The 14,389-nt window shown below is 35.5% G+C and overlaps 1 protein-coding gene across 1 annotated transcript; it reads right to left on the reverse strand.

The window, feature by feature from the left end:
• Positions 1–955: 955 nt before the first annotated feature.
• Positions 956–6,567, reverse strand: LOC126791233 (2-methoxy-6-polyprenyl-1,4-benzoquinol methylase, mitochondrial). The gene is made up of 9 exons (XM_050517653.1): positions 6,471–6,567; positions 5,866–5,964; positions 5,339–5,465; positions 5,173–5,234; positions 4,165–4,323; positions 3,914–4,058; positions 3,015–3,086; positions 2,282–2,390; positions 956–1,071 (listed from the first exon to the last, which is right to left on the reverse strand). Exons 2-9 carry the CDS (start codon positions 5,960–5,962, stop codon positions 970–972), a joined length of 873 nt encoding a protein of 290 aa, XP_050373610.1. The 5' UTR covers positions 5,963–5,964; positions 6,471–6,567; the 3' UTR covers positions 956–969.
• Positions 6,568–14,389: the final 7,822 nt, after the last annotated feature.

Consider the following 14,389-nt stretch of genomic DNA (forward strand, 5'->3'; position numbering starts at 1 on the left):
GGGTTTAAAGACTCTTCTTCGGCCTTGGGGTTTAAGGACACAAGGGAGTTAGGGTTTAAATTTGAGTTTTGTTCACAGAATACCCAAACTACCTCTTCAATTCTGTTCTATTTTCCTTCCCCTTTTGGTTTTGTAGCATTATCTAAAGGATAGATTGGGTAGTTTGCTAACAAAATTAAAACTCTTGGGGTAAAAGATGGGGGTTGTGTTAACTTTTGGGTGTGAATAACACTTGGTTTTAGAGAGTGTAGTCACGTCACTCAAGTGCACCACTAGTTTAATTTATGGTAGAAATTTGTTTGATAATGATTTTATGTAATCAAATGAAAAGTTGGTGAAGGAAAAAGAGAGAGAGAGCACCAATTTGAGAAACGATCTTGATTGATCATAGAATATCGCTTGAACCAGCAGCAACACATCGGATGATGAGGGCAGAGTCCCCTTCCATTTCAAGTTGAGGGCAATTGAGACTTTGAAGCAATAAGGTCATCCTTTAAACTTTAAAGCACACTCAGCTTTTGGAACATATACACGAAGGAGATTTCAAGCGGCATAAACAACAGGGACCTTCCGATTGTTCTTATTTGATTTCTTGTTTTCCTGACTTGGTTTTCTACAGACATCTGAAAACGAAAGACTTTATTAGTTTATTCACTGAGCTCTTGTTGCAAGCTCTTTGGGGTATGAGAGGTATTTCTCAATTTATTGTGTTCTTTCTCATTCCTCCATTATTTCCTAAATTTCAGTAATTGTTCACAGCCGCTGCTTTATCTTACCATGAGAAACTAAGCATCAAACTCTACTTTTGGCCTTTTGGGTGTTGCTCGAATCTGGGATGATTCCTTTTCCAATCAGGGTGTGTATAGTTTCATGTAAAAATAATAAAATATATTATATGTGACATTTCTTGGTTGATTCATCATGTAAATGAACATGCTGTCATATTTGAAGCCAATTTCTTCTATCATACTAAACTTTCAACCCTGAATGAATCGCGACCACTCCTCCAAACAGATTTTCATACTCAACCTTCTGGAAATCTGCATCCGCAATCATTGAAGCAAATGTCTCCTGCAGTCATCAATTCAGATGAATGAATTAGAGGAAATTACAAAAGCCCCAAATCACGTACAAATACAAGGGATTATCAAGCCATGTAGCAAATGCTACATTATACAGTACATGCAAGGAAAAGGCAACAAAATTAAAGATAAAAGGAATGCTGCAACACCTCAGTTAAAAAGTCACTAAAAACATGTCATAGCCCAAGGTTTCAAGTGTCAACCTGATTCCATCTGATTGGATAATGAGGCAATGCAACCAGAGTTTGGTTAAGATTTACTACCACTTTTCTAATTACCAAATCAGGTACACCAACGCATACAGAAGTATTACTGACACTGAATTACTGTATTCATTTACCCAAGACATTAAAAACACCCAAGAGCGAGAGCTCTGTATGACATTAGAGCAAGCTTCTTTTCCTTGTATATTAAGTTAATTAGACTTGCAATGTCATATGCCCCAAGACCAGACAATATGTATTATGCCCTATGTAGCACCGACACCGATACCGCGACACCGACACGGCAAATCTAAAAAACCTAGATTCCGACACGGCGTCGACACAGCAATTTATATATAATTTAATATATTTATTAATGCATAAAAGAAATATATAACACATGAAATAATGCATAAAAGATTCAAGTTCATTCTATTGCATAACAATTCAAAAGAAATAAATCTAACAAAATAATAAAAGGAAAACGATGGGGCTGAAACAAAACTTGGGTTAATTCTGTTTTGTTTTTATGTTTTTTTAATCTAAAATGATGATGTGCCGTGTTGGTCAAAGTATCAGAGAACTGTCAGAAAAGTCAATATTATTGACACACCATGTGGCGTGTCGGGAAAGTGTCGGAGTGTCGGGAAGTGTCGGACACTCCGACACTCCGGCCTTAGAAGTGTCGGTGCTACATAGAATTTATGCCTCATTTACTAATTAGAGCACTTTTCTACAACCTTATTTCTATCTAGTTAGTATTCATGTTCAACTATGATATTCTGTAGGACTAAAAATAGTACATGCTGGACCATCAAATTAACTTCAATTTCCGCTCTCGAAAAAAGACACTGTTCAAGCTTTTTGCTTTGCTCAAAAGCAAAATTAACCTCTTTTGTTTGGCCTTAGTTGTTTCCTCCCTGTTGACAAGGTATCTTCGAACAAAATGCATACAATACTAGAATTAAGTATTCAAGTGGCAAGATGAATATGAACCTGCGGAGGAAAACGACGAATACTCTCAACCAAGTACTGATACGATTCTCTATCTCCTGCAACTAGCTCTCCTAGGGTGGGAATAACTGAGAATGAATAGAAGTCATAGCTGCAGGACCAAAACAATTATATCAAGACAAGGTTCATTAAATTACAGTCTGCCTTCACATTAGAAACCTTATTAAAGATCTATTGGGTGGTGTTACCGACAATTAAGTTGACCAAGTAATGTGGTCCATGCCATATGGAGAGTGAAACAGAAAGTGTCAGCCATGGAAGTGTGCAGCTCATGTTAAAGAATCCTTGCTAAATCTTTATGGAAATTCATTGTAACTGGCAAAAACTATTTTGCATTAAACTCTAGTGAAAAGGTATCTTTTAATAAACAGAGTGGTATGTATATGAGCATTTTAAGTGTGGACAGTATCTGATATAAGGCTCTTGAAAGGAGAAAAACACCCATCAAAGCTAACTCTTTATTCATTCTTGGGGGGCTTAGAAATATCAAAATAAAAGTTCTAGCACGCAGATAGGGTAGTTAAACCTTCTTTCATTTTTCTTTAGATAAATATGGACAGAAAACTTACAGAAAAACATCATACAGTTGGGGAAAACTATATCTCAAGATTCCAAAGGTAAAGATCCTTTACATTTCTACCATAAGCCTATGATTTCCGTACACAAAATGATGATGACATATCACAACTTGACAAAAGTATAAAGTATCACTTACAAGTCTTTGAATACAGGTGCTTCTACATGGCTGAGTTCAAGGCACAGGAACCTTCCACCCCGTTTTAGTACCCTAAAAAAATCATAAAAAACAAACATGATAAGTTAATTTTCCAAACTGTGTTGATACCATTACCCACAGAATAAATTATAGCAGTTTGCCTTATCAGGAAGACCTCCATAAAGAAACAACATCATATAAAACCCCAGATATAAATGATAAATCTCAAGAACTTATCTGTGGATTCCAATCCAATTATCCATATATTCTTCTTCATTCTAAATAGACCTTTGATTTCCTTCCAGAATCAAAAATTTATGACTTCACGTGCCCAAAATAGTAAGACATGCAATATTGGTCTTCATCTGTTTCTTTTTAAATACTCTTAATATTGGTTTACAAGCAACTGTATCACTAGAAAGTAGGTGTTCCTACAGTGGATCCATGCATCACGTGCTAGGGAAACCATTTAACATATCACAAGTCTTCAGTATAAAGTAAGCGAGCAATAGAGGATCAATAGTATTAAAGAGGTTTTAGCATTTTATTTAGTTGTCTATAACATCTAAAAGAACATGGGAGACAGCAATTGACAGGTCTCAAAATCCTTCTTCAGCCAATCATTGATTCCCAGCCGTGGGGCGAATGGAATCTTATACATAAGCTCCAATATAGCGAGAACCAATTTGGAACTACAGTACCACGTACACACTTAGAATGATGAACAGCTTAACTATTTAAGCAATAAAAATAGTTACATCGGGAAGGAAAAAATGCTGTAGCTAAATGTGCCAAAGAAAACTACTATACCAAGATTAATGCAATGATAGTTTGCCTTGTATCAGTTCTTGTCTCTTAATAAACAGCATGAAAAGAGAAGGGATAGTTGTATACGATACCTATAAGCTTCAGAAAGAGCTTTCTCTATGTGTGTGACGTTCCGGATACCAAATGCAATTGTATAACCATCCATTGTATTATCTCCAAAACATAAGACTTCTGCATCCCCCTCCACCCATAGAAGGGATTTGTCTTCTCCAAGACCTATATTTCAGCACAACAACCTTAAATTAAAAGGAAGTAAATTATATGAAATGAATGGAAGAATGTCCAATCGAAACAAAGCCCCAAGTTTATAAGATCAATATACCTCTCTGCAAGGCCCGCTTTTTACCAACATTCAACATGTTGGGATTGATGTCACATACGTACACCTTAGTTTCTTCTTCTAAATCATCTTCAACAACATTCAGCAAAGCTCTACGTTTGATGCTGTTTATACTGTCTAGTATTCTGAAAGCAACATCCCCTGCCAAAAACAAAAATAACATTTACTGTAAGACCAAAGGAAAGTCTTCATGTAGTTTAAGGGTCTTATGAGATTAATTTTCAGATACAAAGAAATGAAAGAATAATCATTAGTCTAGAGTTTTAAGAGTCTAGTAAAGTCTATTTATGTTTATTGTCAATAAGTTTTAAGCGTCTTATGGTATTCTGGGAGTCTTACAAGTTGTGTTTGAAGCCTAAAAATATGGCTATTGTAATTTCAAATCAGATTGGAATGAATTGAAATCTATCATATTGAAGGTTTCTCTCCCCCTTCTAGAAACCTCTGTTTCGTCTAAAACCTCTCTTCTTTCTTAATCTCTCAACACTCTCCAGCCCACCCTATTCATTCTCTCACCAACTGCTGTTCGCTGCTGGATCACTCCAGCACGAGCAGTCGAGCACATACTATATCACCATTCACCCATTACAATTAGCACTAGAGAAACAAACCCACTTTTACTTCTGAGATTCAGGTACTACAAACTCTTTATCCTCCTTTTTTTTACTATCAATTTTTCTAATTCAAAAGGAAAACTCTTTATTCTTGAAAATGTGAGGATACATAAGTAATATTTGTGTGTGTGTGTTGTCGTAAGAAATTATCTCTTGTTTTGGCTAATCACATCCTCAGCCAACTCCCTTGGTCAGATCCCTCCTCAACCCAAAGTCCCAAACTGGATTTGAAATTTTGTGAAATACATGCAAAATTGATTTTTTTTAAAGTGTGCAAAGTTTTTACAGATCTAGAGCACAATTGACAAATGTAACCATTTAATATAAATCAACAGTTTGACAAATGTAACGTATAAATTGAGTATCAGAAGCTCACCTGTCCCACCAGCCACATCAAGATGATTCATTCCAGGAAAAGGATTCAATTTGGAAACCAATCTGAAAGTAGGGGATATTGACTTAAAGTACTGTAAAGGAAACGTGCAATCAAGCTAACTGTGTTTTGATTTACAAGCATAAGAGTACATGTTCAAGAGGCCAACCTATCCTTCCATAATCGGTGTAATCCTGCACTCATCAAATCATTCATTGTATCATAGTTTGACGCAACATTGCTGAAGACGTTACCAACCATTTGACTCTTTTCTTCTTCCCGTACTTCTTTGAATCCTGCAAATCAAACACTACCCAATTACCAACCAAGGGACTGGAAGCCAGAGAATGCTGGAAATAGAAACAACACCCCCACCCCAAACCCAACAAAGGGAATAAGAAAAACTTCCCATGCGGCCTATTCTACAGAAGAAATATATCGCGGAACCAAAATTTTGCAAGAGACTAGAACCCCCTCCTCTTTGCTTGAATTAAATCCAAAAAATCAACAGGCATTACACTTAGACCTTGCCTACTATTAGCAATAACGAACAAAATTCATCCTTTACAACACTCAACCCAATGAGTTTGTAAAGAATTCAACACACTCATTTTCTCTACACATATTAAACTAAGCACTGAGTCCCTATGCATGTTCACCAATATAGAAAGTGAAGGGAGAGAGACAAGGACCCACCAAAGCTTGTGGCATGAGAATGCAATAGAGATGATGAAGGAGAAAACCTGGGTAACAGTTTACTCCCAAACTTCCTTGTCACTGTTCTCAAGGCCATGACTATATACCGAAAAACAAAACAAAGTCAGGAACTCATAACAGAATCAAAGCTACATGACCGAACCATATTCTCCACAATTAAAACTTCAAAATTTTATAACAACAACAGTCTCCAAAGTCCAGACCCAAGTTTGCTTTTCCAAAACAAACAAAAAAATCAGAAATTTATTTGAACCCACACATCAAAACGCAAAGACCAACAGAGACACAAAATCTGAGATTCAACAATACAGAAACTACTTGGGTGATCTTTAAGGTGAAATTCAGTGATTTTAAGGTGAAATCACGCATTCGAAACGGTCATGGATCACACACTGATAGTCAAGAAGCTGCCAATCTAAGCAGTAGATAGATGTAATGCATGAAGTTGTGTCAGGCATTTCATCAAACATCTTCGGTGCGCAAAAAAAAAAACAATCTTTTCCTTGAAGCACGAATCAAATACAAAGAAAAAGAAAACTACATTCACATTAGACAGCGAAATGTGACGAATTTGAGAAAAGAACCTGTTGTTCGATATGAGCCGATTCTTCACCTACACCCAGTACTCGCAGTCTCAGGCTAACCAATTCAGTTTTTGCTTTTTTGTCAAAGCAAATTTTGGAAGAAACAAAATGTCTTCTGTAAAGAATAATTAAAATTAACAACAGCGGTCAATGAATAGATGCTCATCTGGCTCAGTTCGTTAAGCGCAATGTTCGTCCTTTTTGGTCGTTGGTTCGAGCCTCACGGCGGGCGTTATTTTTTTTTCTTATTCCATGTGATTCAAAGCCCCCCCAGTGGTTTTTTGGTTTTGACATGCCAACATCCACGATTTCAAGATTTCGGTTGACACACTGATTCACACAATGAGACAGCATATGCAAACGCAAGGATCAATTCACATAGACAACACGTACTCGGTAAATACATTTTTGTAAAAGAAATTCGAAGGTACATATAGCACACTCACATGTATATAAACATATTAGTTAAGCCTACACATTGGAGCATGGTCTGGGAGCCACGGGTCCCACCTCTAGTGCGCAACTTAGGGGAATTATTCCAACAAGGGCAGCTCTAGTGCAGAGAAGAGTGGACTTTAGGGACCCCCTTTGTGTCCTTTGCGGTGGTGGTATGGAAATGGTTGTGCATTTATTTAAAAATTGTCTAGTGGTCCAAAGCTTTTGGTTGTTGGGATCGCTTCAGCTTCAGGCCCAGACACATTCTGCTACTTTTTTTACTGATTAGGTGGAGATGATAGAGCCTATTGATGGGGGTAGCAAGGACATGTTATTTATGTGTTTGTGGGCAATTTGGCATGAACAAAACCAAGTTCTCTAGAAAGGTATGTCGTTTTTTATGAATGAATATGATTCACTGGATTGTTAAAAAAATGGAAGAGTTTCAATTTCATCACCCAAAGCCTGTGTGTAAGAAGAAGATCGAGAGCTCTTGTTAAATGGACGTCTCCTCCTAGAGGATGACTGAAGCTTAATGTGGATGGTGCGTTTGATGTGGGTTTGAATAGGGGTGGTGTTGATGTAGTTTGCAGGGATGATAGTGGAAGAAGTATCGTTGTGCTTGATATGTCTTATATTTATGCTCGCTCAGCTCTTGCTATGGAGACTGAGGCATGTAGAGAGGACTTGCTCCTTGGGATTCACCAAGGATGGGAAAATGTTGACATTGAAAGTGATTCTTCTGTGTTAGTTGCTGCTCTAAGTTCTAATAGAGCAGATTTATCAGAGGTGGATCGTGTTGTAGAAAATTATATACATTTCTTGCTTGCTTTGCCTTCTTCAACAATACACCACACTTTCCGAGAAAGCGAATAGTGTTGTAGATAGGCTGGCTCACTTCGCTTGCAGTGGTTCTATGGATAGTGTTTGGTTTGAGGAGCCTCTTAACATTGTACACGGTATGTTTTACAAGGATATGAGTGGTGTTTCTAATGTAGCACATGGTTATGGTATTACGTCCCCCCCCCCCCCATGTTGCCTATTACTATACTATCTAATAATACTTGCGACACTTAGCTTTGGCTAAGTAACCTGCCTTCAAAAAAAATCATATTAGTTAAGCCGATAGGCCTTATGGAACTAACAAACTCCATATTCCTACAATGTCCCTGCAAAATATCAATTATCCGAAATACAATTACATAAAAGTAGGGCAAAATTGTACTTGAGTGGTAAAATATTAAAGGATAAAAACGGTTGAGATTTAGGATAAAATTTGAAATCACATATAGAGGCCACGTTCTAGATTTTTTCTCCCCAACTTCCTCAAACTTATCACGTATAAGTTTATGACTCTCGAGCAATGATTAAAAATGAGAAGGGAAGGAAATATTGAGAGGAATGGATTTGAAAGATTGAGCAATCTCAGAGTTTGCATGACATTTAGGTAATTTGGGGCTCCATTTCCATTTTCATTATTATATTTGTTTTTGGAAGATGTGTTTTAGGGCAAAGCCACGAAGGGAATTTGTGGGTCACGTGCCCCACTGAAACAAATCTACAAATATTTATGTGTTAAGTCAGAGCGTAAAAAGTCTTGGTGCCCCAGTGATTGGGCATCTTCCTCACTACCAATAGGTTGTAAGTTTAATTCCTCTTGCTTTGTTTTCTCATGTTTTTCATTTTGTTTATCTGTTTTTCTTTTTACGGTGTTTTTGGATGTAATAACCCGAATTTTCATTTCTGATATCATGTAATTTCTCGAAAATTATTTAAATGGTGATCAGAGTAAATTCTTATTCTATGCTTTAATTAGTCGTTGTTTTTTTAGAGCCAAAAGTTTGGAAAACGATTAAATGGTCAAGGCCCAAAAGTTGACTTTTGGCTCATAGTTCTTTCCCTAAAACTTTCTTTACGAAAGTTGTAGAACTCGTCGATATGTAGACATGCGGTACGAATGTTATAGAACTCGTCGATACGAGTTTGTAGACATGCGACACACCTAAATCGGAGTTCGTATGAAAAAGTTATGAATCAAAAAGGAAGTGAGGCAATTTTAGAAAATAGTACAAATATGGGTTTAAAGGGAGAAAATTAGAAAAATTAGAAGTTTCATATATTTGGGTACTGTTCACGCGATTTTTCCCCTCCTAGTTGCCGGATCTTTCTCCGGTCATATCTCTGTCATCCGGTGATGGAATTGAGTGAGACCGGTGGCGTTGGAACCATCTCTTCGTCCCTTACCGATTTGAGTTAGTGTTTGAGAGAAATTCGAGCTGTTTGAAGCCCATAAATGAAGAAACAATATTGTTGTCCCATTTTGAAGAAGTGAGGAGAACTCCCTCCTCCGGCAACCAATCAAGGTAATTCTTCCTGTGTTTTGAAGCTTGTAGGATGTATATCAACCCTCTAAAATAGTTTTATCTATTTCGAAACACACAAGGAGAATCGACGATTTCAATTTCTAGGGTTCATGAATAGTACTAAGTTATGTTCTTCACTCTCTGGTGACCTTGGTACGTCAATGAGGGAGCTTGTTGCTTCAGCGATCTTTGGGTTTTGGGGCTAAGAGATGAGTGTTAGATTCAACTTGTGTATTATTGTTTTGGTTATTTACTAATTTATAAATGTTTCACTTAGGCTTTTGAGTTGGAAGCTTGGTATTGATGTGGTGATATTAAAGGATTTGCAGGAGCAAAAAATGTGAGTAAACCTCACGTGTAAGCTAGTTACCTTTGGTGGTAACTAGACATTTACTTATGTTTGTGTTTTGTTAATGTTGTGTGATTGGTATATAAATGTATATATATATATATTTGGTGAGTTATATATGTATATTTAAATGGTATTAGGATATGAATATATTTATCACTAACTATATATTGCTCTTATGAATGTGAAATATAGTTGGTTTATATTGATTGTGGAAGATGAGACTGAGGAGGAATAAAATGTACATCTCGGTAAATTGGAGGTTTGTGGACGGATTAACTGCATTGTTGATGTGTATACATATTGTGTGGCCGGAAGGGAAGAAAATTTATCTTCCGGCATTATTGTGATTATTGATAATTGTGTTGTAGCCGGGAGGGAAGAAAATGTACCTTCCAGTATGATTGTTGTTGCTTGGCCTTATGTGGTGTTGTTTTTCCTTTATGACAATATTTTGGCAAAAGACTGTGTGCGTTGTTCTGCCTTTGTAGTAGCCAGATTGGCAAAAGAAAAGTAATATATGTTGTTTTGCCTTAGTAGCGGTCCAAGTGAAAAAATAGATTTAAATGTTCAGCCTTTATGGTGGCCTTTGTGGTGTAAGCAGTGCGGAACCACACTTTGGCCGAATGTGGGGATGATTAGCTCAAGCTCTAGTCTTTATTGCCAGTTTTCTTATCGGTGCGATTCGAGAGTCGCGTTAATCCAAAACTGTCATACATATGTTGCGTTGTTGTTCTAAGTGATGTTGTTCTGCATGTGTTATGTGGTTATGGTGGTTTATGCATGCGTTGCGAGTTGTTTTGATTGTCGAGGCATTTGTTGCGTTGATGTTGTTAAGTTGAGTATTTATATTAAGTTTACTCATACCAGTTGTGAAGCTAACCAAGTTTGTGTTTACAACCCTGGTGTACCATTATTGGTGCAGGGAGTAGTACAACGGGTACTACGCAATAGTTGAAACTGAGAGTTTGAGCAGCGTGACAGCAGAGTGCTGTTTTTACTTTCTGTTCATTTTTTTCCTATTTTTAGTGAGGCTTGTGATAGATGAAAACAATACATCTTTACATTCGTGTAATTATGTTTATGTTTACAGTTTCTAATCCAAGTGGTTTGATGAACTTGGTAAAGATATTCAGCTGTTGTAACATAATTTCATCTATTGAAGTTATATCAGTGCTAACATCTTTAAATTTGAAATTTTACAGTTCATAATTTAGGGATGTTACATCGTCCTCTTAGTATAATTGAGTGTTTGCTAATTATTTCTTTTCTTATTGAAGAATCATAATATTTTCCTTTTCTTTGTGTAATAAATAATTTTATTAAGGGTAAAATATTGTTTTATTTGTTAAATGTCTATCAAATTAATTGATTTTTTAATTATTTGATTTTTAGTACTAATGTACACACTTTTTTTCAAGAAAATACATTAGTTTGAAATACAACCATTTTAGCTTTTAGAAGTTTTAATATAGAAATTTTGTAGACATTAACTTGTGCCCCACTCGATTATGAAATCTGGCTCCGCCACTGGATGTGTTAGTGTGTTACGACATTCATCAATAGCAATTTTCTTTTTGTATGAATTGTTTTAGATGTGCTTCTTCTATGTTTTCATATTTGTGTACTGAATATTTTTTAGTAAATCATCAAGTTCATGAAATACAAATGAAAGTGTGGTATTTTTTTCAAACGTATGAGTCATAAACCTTTATTTTTAAGAGTAATGCTCGCGTGGAAGTGTCTTTTTCAAAGGCGCTAGTGTGTGCAGAAAGGCTAGTAAGAATGAAAGCATGCAAACTAATAGCTATTTATCAACCATAAGAAAAGACATACATGATACCGAAAAAGAGTCAAATGCCATTGACGAAGGGTTGATCTTTTGTAGTTGAACTAAGTTTGTATTTTCTCATAATGGGGTTGAGGTCCTTGATACTCCTATATAAAGAACGCAAGGTCCGTTTATATATATGTATAGACAAACCTTAATGCTCTAAGGGTGTGTTTGGGGGAGCTTATAAGCTCCTCAACTTATAAGCAAATGTAATTGTGGTGTTTAGTAAACACTTTAAAAGCCATTTTTCTATAAGTTTGAGCTTATATAAGGTAATAAGTAGAAGTTAGTCTGACCTTCCTTTTATAATAAGCAAAAGCCAGAACCCGCGCGGCACTGTAGCGAAGTTTAATGAAGTTTTAGAAATACCAATGGGTACCCTCGCGAATGTCAAGTTATTATAACCCAGCCTTCTCTCTTTCTTTACGCTCTGAGTCTTCCTCGCTCTTCGAATATGTTCCCCATCGGCATCTCTACCATTGCTCTCTCCGGTTCATAAAGTTCCGAGTTCACTAAGTTTGCCACGAAGCAAACAAGATTCAACCCATCGGTATCTCCACCATTGTTCTCTCCGGCATTTTTCTCTAATGTGCAGGCAAACTCATGACTTTTAACCCATTTCAGGTTCTAAAAAGAACTTTGGTGTTGATTGATGCTCTTTTGTTTCTTGGTTGAGTTACTAGGTTGGTTGATTAATAATCTGGGTTTCTATTGATCTTCCTATAAAAGGATGACCTTAATGTTTCCGGAAGTATGAGTTTTTTTTTTATGATGGGTAAGTTAAGAACTGGATTGATGAAATAGGAAAATTCTTAATTATAACTTCTTCTTCTTCTTCTTCTTCTTCTTCTTCTTCTTCTTCTTGGTATTATATCTTTATGTTTTGAATAATTTCTCAGGCTTCACTTTTTGTTTACCTATTTTCTAGGTCCCTCATTCTCAAATTTGCATCTATTTTTATTTTCTAGGTAAATTGTTTTTGTTGGTATTTGCTATTAAGCGTATGTATAAAGTGAAGGATTCACATGGTTGCTTTTAAATGATTATTTGGGTTTACACCAACCCCTGGAAGATTATAATTTGATATGAGTAGTTAAGGATAAGAAGTTCTTGTTTTCATGTAAAGAAATATGTGGTTCAATATTAAATTTAGATTGAAACAACATGGATTCCTTTCGTTCCTCTTTCTACCAGTGATCATATCTAGTGATCGGCATCAGCATGCAGTGGTATTGTAGAAGTCATGTATTTATCGTTTGTAATTGTATAGCTAAGTATTGAATTCTTAGAATTTTGTGGTTACTTAGATGCCACTAAATACAAATAAATCATATGACATAATAAAAGGTTAAACTAACCATAAAAAAGTTATAGTATTAGAATTGACCCAAATAAAATGAAACATTGAGGTGAAATGTCATGTCCAAATTAGTCTTTTTACAAATAAGAACAAAAGTCAGTTTGTGTTTACTAAACAGTTTGCACTGTTTCTGTCATCAAAAGTGACTTATAAAAAGTCAGTTACCAAACACTCAGCTACTTTACTTATCAGACACTTATTCTCAGAAATAAGTATAAGTCAGTTTTTCTTATAAGTCACATTTGCGCCAAACACAACCCAAGACTTTTTTCTTTCTGGTTCAGTTCTTTCTTCTTTCTTTCCTTAGCCTTCGGCAGCTACCGTGTCGTTAATGGCGATAAGAATTCATTTCCTTTTGGGAATTGGTTTCCTAATACCTTCGGGAAGGAGAGGAATAGTTTCGTATAAATAGGTAGAGGGAGAGAGCTTTCTTTGAGCGAAGAAAAATTGGAACAATGTATTGAGACCGTGACCCCATCTTCCTCTACAATACAGTTTTGTAGAGATTGAAAGTTATTTATGGATTCAGGTGTGTTCTCGAATGTCAATCATATATTTTAGTTTCATTTACTTCTTTTTTATTATATTTTTTTATTGATTTTCGGATAAGGATCACAAGATTTTCTTTAATACACGATCTGATAGGCCGATCTAATATATATATAGTAAAATCTCTATAAATGAACAATGTCGGAACTTAAGGAAATTATTAATTTATCGAGATTATTATATAATCGTTAAATGAATAATTTATTTATTTATCGATAAATTAATAAATTATTGTTCTTGAGAGTTTTGTTGTTCTTCCAATTGAATTGATCACAATCGTTTAGTTTGACTACTATGTCTATTTTTAGCTAGGATTCCATATTTATTCACTTTCCAAATTTGGTATAATTTCATACCTAAAAGTAACTTTAGAATAATAAGTTACATAATTACTTTCCTTAATTTGTATTATTAATTAATTTTTTTTTTAGAAAAATGAATAACTTCATTCAGCGTAAGTCATGCAATATAATATTACTAGGCCAGGCAGGAACAAGCTCCAATACATTATAAAGAAACAAGCTCATTATTACCTACAACTACAAATGGAAAAAACCAACATGAACAAAAAAACTTGAGTCCAGCTAAAATGAACAAAGCACTAAATCAAGAAAGCAAATAACCTTCAACTCTAGGATATGACTTGATGCGTAGGTATCTTGCCTTAGACCCAACAATGAACCTTTCAACCAAAACACATCAAGGTAACCCCACCCTAAAGATGAAGTGATCGTCCCCGAGGCTAGCTTAGAGATATGAAAGCAAATGGGCTTGAGAAATAAAGCCCAACCAACTACCAAAGCCTGCATCCCTACACCTGAGTTAACCATTGCCGAAACCCAAGTACACCTATTTAATTTTTTACTACACACAGTAAAAAAAAAGTTCTTGTAACTTTATAGCGCCTTAATTAAGTTAACATGATTGTAACATAGAAAATTACTAGTTTTTTCATATCCAAATTCTTTAAATTGAACGCATTTTTCTTAATAGTCATTCAAAAAGTTAATTCCTACTAATCATTTGTGA

This window comes from Argentina anserina, chromosome 4 (genome assembly GCF_933775445.1).
Source record: "Argentina anserina chromosome 4, drPotAnse1.1, whole genome shotgun sequence".
Classification (NCBI taxonomy): Eukaryota; Viridiplantae; Streptophyta; class Magnoliopsida; order Rosales; family Rosaceae; genus Argentina; species Argentina anserina.

Excerpts from the sequence above, each read along its gene's own strand:
- LOC126791233 (XM_050517653.1), bottom strand. The coding sequence starts at position 5,962 with ATGGCCTTGAGAACAGTGACAAGGAAGTTTGGGAGTAAACTGTTACCC. Across the intron at positions 5,466-5,865 it reads TTCTCATGCCACAAGCTTTG|GATTCAAAGAAGTACGGGAA; the intron begins GTGGGTCCTTGT and ends TTTGATTTGCAG. Across the intron at positions 1,072-2,281 it reads TTCGTCGTTTTCCTCCGCAG|GAGACATTTGCTTCAATGAT; the intron begins GTTCATATTCAT and ends TGATGACTGCAG.